General features: G+C 46.3%; 1 protein-coding gene across 3 annotated transcripts; it reads right to left on the bottom strand.

Moving 5' to 3' along the window:
* Positions 1 to 245: 245 nt before the first annotated feature.
* Positions 246 to 11,859, bottom strand: LOC143839439 (high-affinity choline transporter 1-like). Of its 3 annotated transcripts, XM_077341461.1 has the most exons (8): positions 11,482 to 11,857; positions 9,654 to 9,767; positions 7,911 to 8,066; positions 6,666 to 6,814; positions 4,404 to 4,547; positions 3,750 to 3,903; positions 2,411 to 2,628; positions 246 to 1,872 (listed from the first exon to the last, which is right to left on the bottom strand). In XM_077341461.1, the coding sequence occupies exons 1-8, from the start codon at positions 11,654 to 11,656 to the stop codon at positions 1,327 to 1,329; spliced, it is 1,656 nt and encodes a 551-aa protein (XP_077197576.1). In that variant the 5' UTR covers positions 11,657 to 11,857; the 3' UTR covers positions 246 to 1,326. The 3 variants fall into 3 exon arrangements, with proteins under 3 accessions (XP_077197576.1, XP_077197577.1, XP_077197578.1); XM_077341462.1 differs by lacking the exon at positions 9,654 to 9,767 and having other exon boundaries at positions 11,482 to 11,859; XM_077341463.1 differs by lacking the exons at positions 9,654 to 9,767; positions 11,482 to 11,857 and adding an exon at positions 8,397 to 8,666.
* Positions 11,860 to 12,485: the final 626 nt, after the last annotated feature.

Raw genomic sequence — 12,485 nt, forward strand, 5'->3', positions numbered from 1 at the left:
CACCCTCCAGGTAGGGCCTGGAATTGCAACTCATCCCCAGATGACAGAGATCCCCTGAAGCAAGTGGCAGCTTTGGAATGTGGACACTTTTGGCATTATACCCTCCTGAGGTCCTTTCCCTCACCAAGTCTCTCACCTCCCCAGGATCTGCTCCCAAAATCTCCAGGAATTCCCCAACCTGTAGTTGATAACCCTAAATCTAACAGTTAAATCCATGGGTTCAAAGGAAGGCAAGGCACAGGGCGTACAAAACAGCTCTTTTTATTGTGATCTCAGTATGGTACAAGTTGCGAGTAATCCCAACAACAACAAAACCCCAGAAGAGTTGGTGGATGAGATGAAGGAGGTGGGGACCCTAGGGTTGGATACACACTTCTCTTGGATGCTTTAGGATGCTTTGGGCTGATCCTGCATTGAGCAGGGGGTTGGACTAGATGGCCTGTATGGCCCCTTCCAACTCTATGATACTGTGATTCTAAAATCCTAACATATATACACAGGGAAGACAATTGATCTTTCTGCCAGCATGTGCTATTGGCTAGTTTCAGATTTGAAATGACAAGATCTAGTGGAACATTGGTCAGTTACGCATCTACTTGGATCCTTCCTCAGACCTCAAGCTCAGTCCTCGGCAGGTCCACAAACACAACACCAACCTCCCCATTTATTTAGAATGTCTATATTTGGGGACCTGTCCTTGCTAAGATAAATGGACTCCAGGGAATGGTAGAGGACAGGAAGGCCTGGAGGACCATTGTCCATGGGGTTGCGATGGGTCAGACATGACTTGGTGCCTAACAACAACAACCTTGCTAAGATATTTTGCTTCTCTTTTGCTTGAGGGTTGTCCTGTTCAATACTCTAGAACAGGGGTAGTCAAACTGCTGCCTGCCAGATGTCCATGGACTACAATTCCCAGAAGCCCCTGCCAGCATTTGCTTCTGGGAATTGTAGTCCATGGACATCTGGAGGGCCACAGTTTGACGACCCCTGCTGTAGAAGTACAATCGTTGGGAGGTGAATTTCCTCCAGGACAGACTTACCAGGAATTTGGGCGGGGAGGGGGGGTTGGGTGGTCATCATCTGGGCATGGAATACAACCTATTCACATGTGGGTTTTTTGTAAAAAAAAAAGCTCAGATTTGAAGCCAGACAGGCCTCCCAAATTAGGGCGCCCCAAAACACTGGGGGCACTGCAGACAGCACCCACCCACTCACCCACACACCTTCGTGCCCACCAAACTGAGCACCACAAAGATCAGGGCCTTCCCCAAAGATCTGAAGAACCAAGAAGGCTTTCTCCCCAACGACCACAATATGGCCAAATTACAAAGTACCATCACTCTTGTTCTCCTCCATTCGTTCATCGCTTCCATCTTTTTGCAGGCCCGTCTGTTTTTCTCTCGTAGGTAAAGAGACAAACATGCGGTCTTCCTTTATTAACTGACAGACATCCCAGGTGGGAGGAAGGAGGCTTCTCTTAAACACAAAGGCTGCCAGGTAGGAGACGGAAACGATGGTCAAGAGAGCGACAAGCATGGTGACCGTCTTAAAGGGGAACCGCTGAACGTAGGCCCCGTCCACCAGAGAGCATCCTGGGTAGTGGATAAGCGGGGGGATCTTCAGGGACGGCTCCCCTGCCAACAGCCGCAGCAGAAATCCGAAGAAGAACCCGGCAGCGGAACCGTATGCGTTGGTGTGCGGAATAAAAAGAGCGCAGCACAGCTGAGGGAAAAGGAGGGTGTACACAAGCTCGCCTCCAAGGAACCAGAGGTCGTAAATCGAATGGGAATAAAATGCCAGAGCTGCAGCCAATGCCCCAAAGACAACCACGGAAGCTCTCATGACCCACAATACATCTTTCTCCGTTGCCTGAAATTCCAAAAAAGCGACAACTTTAGAAACAATCTGGTCTGGAAGATCATTTCAGTGGCGACCTAACTCTTGCCTCAGGTTTCCAGGGCTGCCATGAAACCCTGGAGTTTTACAAACCCCTGGTTGGGAAAGCCTGGGGTTACATGAGAGCTTCCCAGGGGTAACGTGGCCTTTCCCAGATCAGAGACTCTTACAGAGATCCAGAAGGATACTCTGCATTTGTAGTCGTTTTGTTTGCCTCTGATGTAGAGACACAGTGGAATTATTCCTCCACAGGAAAGATTCTAGTTTGAGTTATTAATTTCTAAGGACACACTTTTGTCATAGCCTTCAGTTTGGGAATTTCTGTCACAGATGAAGAATGTTTTCGTATATGGCTTTCTCCCATATTAATGAATCTTGATTAACCCATCCCCTCTTTTTTTGTGGCCTGTGGGGAACGGACAGAACACCCTCCTGAATGATCCTGGCCTCCTATCACAGCCACATCCATGTGACGTCCACATGGCTTGATGCCTGCATTCTGCCCATTTACCTTTTTCCTCAGGATTTTCCTATAAATGTTGTGAGCAAACATGGAGCTTGCGGAGAGCAACGCCGAATCCCCAGAAGACATCACGGCGGCCGCAATGGCTCCCAAACCGCCAATGGAGACGTACGTTGGGCAGAGATAGTGGAGAACTAAAGGGAGGATGAGAGCTGACTCGCCTCTTTCATTGGGCGTGGGAAGGCCATAGGCCGTCTGGTTCCAGTCTCAGAAAGAAGAAACAGTATGTTAAAAGGTCTGCATGGGTGTCAGCATAGAGGTTATCGAACACAGTCTGTCCTGTCACGGTTATGACAACCATGAATAAGAAGAGTTGGTTCTTATATGCCACTTTTCTCTACCCAAAGGAGTCTCAAAATGGCTGACCATTTTACCATTTTATTGTAAACCACCATGAGTCTTTGAGAGCGGAGGTATATAAATCAATGGATGGATGGATGGATGGATGGATGGATGGATAAATAAACAAATAAACAAACAACTGGAAATAGTATCTTCTAAAGGTCATTTATTACCACCTGGTCCCCCAACTGGTTCAAATGAGAACTGGAAAGGAAATTTATCTTTTTCACTCCTGTTCTGACAACTGAAATTGTGTGTCTTTATGGACCTTTAGAGATCGAAGAAGAAGAAGAAGAGTTGGTTCTTATATGCCACTTTTCCCTACCCAAAGGAGTCTCAAAGCGGCTTACATTCACCTCCCCTTTCCTCTCCCCACAACAGACACCCTGTGGGGTGGGTGAGGCTGAGAGAGCCCTAATATCACTGCTCAGTCAGAACAGTTTTATCAGTGCTGTCGGGAGCCCAAGGTCACCCAGCTGGTTGCATGTGGGGGAGTGCAGAATCGAACCTGGCATGCCAGATTAGAAGTCTGCACTCCTAAGCACTACACCAAACTGGCTCTCGGTTTGAACAAGGAAATTATCAGTACTTATTCACCCAACTCAAAGGGCAATATAGGAGCGGCAGTTTCAACCATACAAGGATGGAGGTGTTAAACTCCCCCCCCCCTCTGCCTGCACACTAATCTGGGTCGATACATAATCCCAAGTGGGACAAGGCAGAGCTGTCATTTGATTTTAAAAGACTGAGGTCACGGATCTCTGTATCACCTGCATTGACTTTACCTTGTTTCTCTGCTCTTTCCACTTATACTGGAGTAAAATCTTGTCTGCCTCTGGGCACAGGCAGTGTGATTTTTGTTTGTGCTCCTGGCCTACTTCTGGCTGCAACTGAACGTTCAGGAGGATTTGTACTTCCAGCACTTCAAGTTGGAGAGCGGATGTGCCCCGAACCCCCTTACCGTCCCAAGCACTCTTAGAGGTACCTGTGGAGGCAGCAACAGCTCCAATGAGCACAGAGGGGATGGCCAGCATGAAGCATCCCATTCCGGAAAAGTAAGAAATGAGCCGGGCTTGTTTTGCTGAAGAAGCCGAGAGGATTCGCTGGAAATACGTTTGCCACGGAATGGCCCCCAGAACCTGAAAGAGAAGCCAAGATAACTCACTGCCTGAGTTGATTACCGTAGGCTAGGGGTAGTCAACCTGTGGTCCTCCAGAGGTCCGTGGACTACAATTCCCATGAGCCCCTGCCAGCAAATGCTGGCAGGGGCTCATGGGAATTGTAGTCCATGGACATCTGGAGGACCACAGGTTGACTACCACTGCCTTAGTCCACCTCCTTGAAGAGCCAGTCCTGCACCTGGCACAACAGTTTCTGCAGGCTGGCTACAAGAAAGTGAGGAAATGAAAGGGCTGCCAAACTCCAGGTGGGACTTGGAAATCTGCTGGAACTACAAGTGACCTCCAGGCTACAGAGATCAGTTCCCCTTAAGAAAATGGCTGCCTTGGAGGGTGGACTATGGCAAGATACCCTACTAAGGCCCTTCCCTCCCCTGTCTGTACCCCAAATCTCCAGCAATTTCCCCGCCTTGAGTTAGCAACCCTAGGTGATGAACACCAACCTGCTAACTCTTCCTTACCAAATATAAGAAGTCATCCGACCACCTTCCAATATCCTGGGCCTCTATTTTTCCAACCCAAGGGGCTTGAAATACGTGGCGGGCAACCGTCCGTGAAATGCTTTCTGTAGCAGAGTTGGTCATGGCGAATGGGATACAAATCCCCTTTCAGGAAAACAGAAACATCGGAATTATTTCAGGGGGTTTCCCTTTGGAATTCGCAGCCTCCGTAACGTTACACCCTTCTGCATTGATCTGAATGGTGCTCAGATGTTTATCAATAGGATTTTAGGATTGTTCAGGATGCCGCTGTGGGATCCGCCTCTTTCCCTGGTCTCGGCTCCAAGACGTAGCATCGTTACTGAATTATATCTGAAATTAATCTGAATTATATGTGAAATCTATGGCTGGGAGCCGTAAGTTAGAGTTCATGGTTCCTGACTCAGCAACAGGGCTGAAGCTAAATAAGTTAGAGTCTAGTTTGTCAGTGCATAGATTTATACAAAAGAGAACTATGAACTATTTATACAAAGACAACTATTTATACAAAAGAGACCATAACTTTATTGCAGATAATATTGTGCATGTGGAAGGTCCCAACTAAAGAACTTCAAAGTAACTTCCATCTTGAAAATTGCTGAATTGAAATTCGGGTTGCAACCAAGGGGGATTTTAAAAATGCCCTAACCTTTTAAGATAGCGACCCCCAACCTGTGGGCTGCGGACCACATGTCCTTCGACTAATTGGAGGTGGGCCCCGAAGGACGCCTTCTCCCCCCCCCCTCCGGCCCTTTACTTCATCCCCCTGGCCCTTCACAACACACTTTGGGTGTCCTTGTCTCCGATCACTCCCAGATGGAACTATCTCTTTGCAGAGAAACAAGCTCAGGGTTCCCCTTGATTTGTCATTGTCATGAGTTAAAATTTCCATGAAAATCAAATGTTCCTGATGTTCATTGTTGTGGCGTGTCTGTATCTTATTTTGAAGGGATGTTTAAACATTGCCATAGCGATCAGAGAGCGTTAGGGCAGTGGTTGAGAGTAGAGGAGTAAACTACCCCCCCCACACCAGGCCTCAGTAAAATTGTCAAGCGTTGAGTGGTCCCCAGTGATAAAAAGGTTGGGGACCACTGCTTTAAGAGACACTTAGCAAGATGTTATCTACCAGATGATGTACGTAATTACCTCCACGCCATGAAAAGCTTCAGTTGCCCAATTCCACACATGAAGCTTCATTTAAAGGGGCAAGACATCCCCCCCCAGATTATTCGTAATCCTAATTGGGATTCATTCTGATGTTTCACATGGTCTCTCAACAGGGATTTCACTCATCGATTCAGTCCTAAATAGAGCTATATCATTCTCAATCCACTGAAATGAATGGGTTTAGAAGGGTGTAAATCTGCTTGTAATTATTCTGTATAGCCATTACCTGCTTTAGCAATACCTGAGATTTCTCATTTATTGTAGGCGTTAACTAGCATAGTATAACGACTGAATGATCTGTGTATTTTTCTTGGTTATATCTGAATTTGGCACAATTGCCTTTCATCCTTTATGTCCTCCATTTCATGGCCTCTTGACCCTGCTCTTTCCCGCCCTCCCAAACTCCTAATGTCTCCAAAGAGAAGTTCCACTTATCTGAAGAAGAGGATCCCACAAAGCCTAGGCTGAAGTAAAATTGTGTTCAGTTTCAAAGTGCCAGAAGTCTCCTATCCTTTTTTACTCATGTATTTTTTTTACTCATGAGAGCCAGTTTGGTGTAGTGGTTAGGAGTGTGGACTTCTAATCTGGCATGCCAGGTTCGATTCTGCACTCCCCCACATGCAGCCAGCTGGGTGAACTTGGGCTCGCCACGGCACTGATAAAACTGTTCTGACCGAGCAGTGATATCAGGGCTCTCCCAGCCTCACCCACCCCACAGGGTGTCTGTTGTGGGGAGAGGAATGGGAAGGCGACTGTAAGCTGCTTTGAGCCTCCTTCGGGTAGGGAAAAGCGGCATATAAGAACCAACTCTTCTTCTTCTTCTTCTATTGAATCATTGAATCGTAGAGTCGGAAGGGGCCATGCAGGCCATGTAGTCTAACCCTCTGCTCAAGGTTGTGTGTGTGTATGTGTGAAGTACCATCAAGCTGCAGCCAATTTATGGCAACTCCAGCCTTCTTTGTGGTTTCTCATCCAAGTAGCCACCCTGCTTAGCTTACAGATCTGATGAGGTTGGGCGACACCATTCTACCTTCCCTCCCCCCATGCAAGTACAAACATGAAAATGTCGGAACTTACCAGGCTAGCAGTTATAAAGACGAGCTGTATTACATCAGTATAAGCAACAGAATACAGACCGCCCAGCAAAGTATAAAGAATCACTATGCATGCAGAGATAACGATAGCTAAATACCCCTGGATATCCAAAATGACTTTCATGGTCGACCCTATAGGAAAGGACAATGCTGAGTAAATTTCATGCTATGCGGTTTTTCAAACACATTTTCTAACTAAACCACTGGTTCTCAACCTTCCTTATGCCGTGACCCTTTAATACAGTTCCTCATGTTGTGGTGGCCCCCAACCATAAAATTATGCAAGGGTTCTTTCACGGAAATTAAACCAAAACTGACCCATGGCAAGAAGATCCATTGTTCATGATTGGATATAAATTGGGTTTTTCCCCTGGGGTTTCTCAGTTCAGTTCTGCCTCTTGTCCCATCATGCCCATCTCGCTCTTTTCCTCTGCTCCAGACAGACAAACGCTCTATCTGGATCTACCCCGCAAGGCTGTTGTGTAGATGCCCCCCCCCCCTGGGCCAAGCTGCTTGCTCTGCCGTGACCCTTGTGAAAGGGTCGTTCGACCTCCAAAGGGTTCCCAACCCTCAGGTTGAGAACCACTGTCCTAGGGCCAGTGTTTCGTTAATGATTTGAAACAGAACATTTCCCTTCTCAGATTTCCCCCACTTGTAGGTTGTGGAACTGGGAATCAGCTCAACCAAATATGAGGTTTTGTCCTGGTTCTGAGTACAGAGAGGTTTGAGATCCTGAAGTTTGGTGAGTCAGGAGAACTGTCCTTCAGAGTCAAGAGCAAGGCCCAGAAACAGAGGCCTAGTCTGCATTCAATAGATAATGCACTTTCAATGTGCTTTCACGGCTGGATTTTCCTGTGCGGAACAGGAAAATCTACTTCTAAAGTGCATTGAAAGTGCATTATCTCTTGTGTGCAAACTAGGCCTAGAGTCTATGTGAGGGAGAGCTGTCCAGACAGGATTTTACAGAGCTGGTTCAAAAGAGGAGCAATTTAAGGACTGAAAAGGCTTTTATCATGAGCTTTTCACCTTTGCTCTTTCCTGGAATCCCAGCAGTAGCTGTTTCCCTAAACAAAAATACCCCCTAGTTGCTATTAACACTAGTGGTGGGGAGAAAAAAAAAAGCAACCTCAATTTCCATCATGTTTGGAAGCCTGATCACAAATCTCTTACATCAGCCGTGACTTGTCTCTTACCCGTTCATCCTGCAAGACAAGAGAGAGATAGCTACCTAAGGATGCCAGAATAGCTGCAAACCAGAACACGTCTGCTATTAAGGATGGAATAAACAAGAGACTTCCCATCGTGTTCCCATAAGCTTCTTGGATCGGGTCCATCATTGTCAAATAATTCTTGGATCGCATGGGATTGACAAAGAAGAGCCCACCTGTTTAAAAAGAAATCATATGATATTTTTGCAGCAAGCTATTTTGCAGCTATTAAAGTACCATCAATATGCCGCCAAGTTGATAGACAGCTCAGGAGTGATTTGCATAGGATGGTGCTTTGAAAAGCATCTTCTGCATCCAATAACACTTGCAGATTTCACAATTGGCAAGGCATCAGAAATATTGCATATATACTCTAAAAACAGACTGTTTCTCATGCGTCTGCCCCCCATATCTTCTTTATCTGCACTGAACTCCTGTAGACTCTTCAAGATACCCCAGAAATGTTCACAATTATATTGGATGAGTTTTACTGGTTTAGAACTTACTGCAAGCTTTAGAGCTTCACAGGGTTCATCGTCAGGCACCAGTTATGGGTAAAAGAAGAAAGGACCCGTCAACCGAACAACCAGGGGAAGAAAAGAGATCCAGATGATGATGGCTGTAGACTTTGCAAAAGTTCTATATTTATTTTGCAGATGGGCAACTTCTGGTTCAAAAGTGCGTTTAGTCAAGGCTATGGTCTTCCCAGTTGTAATGTATGGCTGCGAAAGTTGGACCATAAGGAAGGCCGAGCGTCAAAGAATTGAGGCTTTTGAACTCTGGTGCTGGAGAAGACTCTTGCGAGTCCCTTGGACTGCAAGGCAAACAAACCGGTTAGTCCTAGAGGAGATCAGCCCTGACTGCTCTTTAGAAGGCCAGATCCTGAAGATGAAACTCAGATACTTTGGCAACCTCAAGAGAAGGAAGGACTCCCTGGAGAAGAGCCTAATGCTGGGAGCGATTGAGGGCAAAAGAAGAAGGGGACGACAGAGAATGAGGTGGCTGGATGGAGTCACTGAAGCAGTCGGTGAGAGCTTAAATGGACTCCGGGGAATGGTAGAGGACAGGAAGGCCTGGAGGATCATTGTCCATGGGGTCGTGATGGGTCGGACACGACTTCGCACATAACAACAACAACAACAACAACAACAACAACAATAGCATTCTCCTGACCATTCTAAAACCTGAATGTTTTCTGCATAAATTCAATTTTTAGATCAGATGGCTTTGGGAAATGTGTTTTGCGCAAATGGTATCACCACTTGCACCTTCATTCCTTGGTGTATTTAAAAATGTACATTAAGATTTAGGATTTTGAGAGATTGCACCCTTGTGGTCAGGAATAATATTAGGAAGTTATACAGGAAATAACTGGTGAATGAGAAATTTTGTTTATGGTACTCAGGGTCACTGATGAAGACAACTGCGTGACTCCTGGGCTTGTCTTGGCTCTGGTCCATCTGCAAAATAAATATAGGACTTTTGCTAAATGTACAGCCATCAACGGCTTGATTTCTTCTCCCCCACCAGTTATGGGTAGGCGGGACAAAATAAAAGAGAGGCACGTACGATTCTCTATCACAACTTGACCCAAATCTATCGGGTTAAGTCACTTGAGTGTTCAAGACTTTTAACATTGTTCTGGCAGAATTTAAATTTAAACAACTGTAATGAACACTTCTTTGAATTCTGCTGGCAAGGGGCAACCTAACCTATTTTTAACAAGTTATTAAACATTCAAGATTTTTTAAAATGATCTTTACCAATAAGAAGGGCCAAAGCAAAGCCTGCTGGTGCTTGAACCCACACTAGACCTCTGGCGGGAAGGTAGACAATTTCCGCCGTTCCGTTGATGTAAGCTCCTCCAACCCACGTCGCTAAAAGGAAGCAGTAGAAACAGGAGTGAGATCTGGGGCCAAGGGACCAAGCCCTATGAAGATAGGTTGAGGGACTTGGGAATGTTCAGCCTGGAGAAAAGGAGGTTGAGAGGGGACATGATAGCCCTCTTTAAGTATTTGAAAGGTTGTCACTTGGAGGAGGGCAGGAGGCTGTTTCTGCTGGCTGCAGAGGAAAGGACACGCAGTAATGGGTTTAAACTACAAGTACAACGATATAGGCTAGATATCAGGAAAAAAATGTTCACAGTCAGAGTAGTTCAGCAGTGGAATAGGCTGCCTAAGTAGGTGGTGAGCTCCCCCTCACTGGCAGTCTTCAAGCAAAGGTTGGATACACACTTTTCTTGGATGCTTTAGGATGCTCTGGGCTGATCCTGCGTTGAGCAGGGGGTTGGACTAGATGGCCTGCGTGGCCCCTTCCAACTCTATGATTCTATGATTCTATGATTCTATATCACTAGGTCTGAGCGGTCTTTCCACATGGGAAGCAATAAGAAGCAATGTGTTTGTGTCCGTGTGCATTATATTATTACTAAACAACAACAAAAACACAGCAACAATCCAGTTGGGCATTAACTTCATGCTTACCTTTTCCCCTGTGCCTTGCTTTGGCTGGGCTCTTTTTTCCACCCCATGGGTAATTATGTAGACCTCTATCATGCCCCCCTCCCCAAGTCATATCTATTTCCCAAAATGAAAAAAAGGAATGGAGGGAGAGGGAAACAGAAGCAGATCAGGGCAATAATAATGAAGTGGGACATCTAATTCTCTTTGCCATTCTCTAATGCAAGGGTAGTCAAACTTCGGCCCTCCAGATGTCCATGGACTACAATTCCCAGGAGCCCCTGCCAGCATTCGCTATGGACATCTGGAGGACCGCAGTTTGACTACCCCTGCTCTAATGCATATCCCCCCCCCCATATGTAGATCATATGAAGAAGGGGAGGCAAGTGGTCTATGGACCATCTCTGTGGTTAATCTTAATAAGAAGAATTTGACAGAATCTACTATTGATCAGCTTTATTAGTAATGAGAAAGAAGGCAATGATGTTTCCCCGTTTTCATCCTGTTCATGTCATAAACCTCTAGAAAGTTCCGTTTCTCCTATCCCTACCATGACAAAGTGAAATAGTAAAACAACAGTATGTTTTCATACCCCACTTTTCTCTACCCTAAGAAGTCTCAAAGGGGCTCACAGTCAGCTTTCCCTTCCTCTCCCCAGCACAGGCACCTTGTGAGGCAGGTAGGGCCAAGAGAGCTCGGAGAGGACTGTGACTGGCCCAAGGCCACCCAGATGGCTGCATGTGGTGGAGTAAGGAATCAAACCTGGCTTTCTATGCGTCCGCTGACCTTAACCGCTCTACCCCACTGACTCTGCTTGCCAAATTCTATCCACAATCCATCATTCCTCCACAGGAAGGTGCTCTAAACTTGTTGATCCTGCTCCAACTTGAGAAATTCCAGGAAATCTGGGGAGGGTCCAGTTGGGAAGGGTAGTGGGGTATAATAGTGGGGTATAATAGCATAAAACACATCTACCCCTCCAAAATAGCCATTTTCTCCAGGAGAGCTGTCTCTCCTCTGGAGATGAAGTTGGAATTCCAGGAGATCTGCAGGCCTCTGCTACACATGGGCAGCTGCAGTGCTGGAGAACTTCCCTGCATGCTTGTACTCTTTAGGAAAGACCCACACTTACCAGTTGCAGTGAACAATCCGACCCAAAAGTTCATGTTTCTGCCTCCCACGATGGCCACTTCGCTCGGGTTCCCTCTCGCCTCCTTTTTGCTTCTCCGAGAGGCCCAAATGCCAGTTGCCAACGTTATCAAATAAAATACAACCAGAGCCACTAAGCCACCTACATTCAAAGCCATTTTCTTCAGACCTCAGAAAGGGGCGATAATTAGCATCAAAGGTTACAGATCACCAGTCGACAAGCGGAGAAATCAGTCCGAGGAAGGCACAGCTTTACCTCAGCAGCAAAATGGGATGGGCAGGTTGAATTCCATAAGCTAATCAACTGATGCCCTTGGAAGACGAGGCACATGAGGTTTTGTTCCTCACTCGCCAGTCAAAACACTCTTCCTTACGGTCTCTGCTGTTCTTAAACAGTAAATAACCCACAGAGGCAAGGGGGAAAAGCATTTATTCTTCTGGTTTAATCAATTCTAGGAAGCAGGAAGTCAGTATGAGCCTTGTGTATCTGTTTGTCTTCAAAGGCAGCTGGATGAAACAGGCCACTAGACCTGATGGGACACTGGTCTAATCCAGCAGGGCTCTTTATGTGTTCTTATTTCTCTCTTGGGTCCTGGGCAACAAGAGAAAGACATTTGCTGTATGGGAGACCACCAAGCATGTCCAGGGTGGCTATGCCAGGGCAGGCAATGAGAACCCCCCCAGAACCCCCCCCCCCATATGCATGCACACATAAACTTATATCTTGAATAAAACTTTGTTGGCCTTAAAGGTGCCCCTGGACTCAAACTTTGTTCTCAAGATGAAAGTTTCCTTTAATTTTCATGGCTGATAGGCATCGATTAGAGCCAGGGGTAGTTAACCTGTGGTCCTCCAGATGTCCATGGACTACAATTCCCATGAGCCTCTGCCAGCAAATGCTCATGGGAATTGTAGTCCATGGACATCTGGAGGACCACAGGTTGACCACCCCTGGATTAGACCACTCAAATGAACACGCAATACTTA

Source organism: Paroedura picta, chromosome 6 (assembly GCF_049243985.1).
Source record: "Paroedura picta isolate Pp20150507F chromosome 6, Ppicta_v3.0, whole genome shotgun sequence".
NCBI classification, from domain to species: domain Eukaryota; kingdom Metazoa; phylum Chordata; class Lepidosauria; order Squamata; family Gekkonidae; genus Paroedura; species Paroedura picta.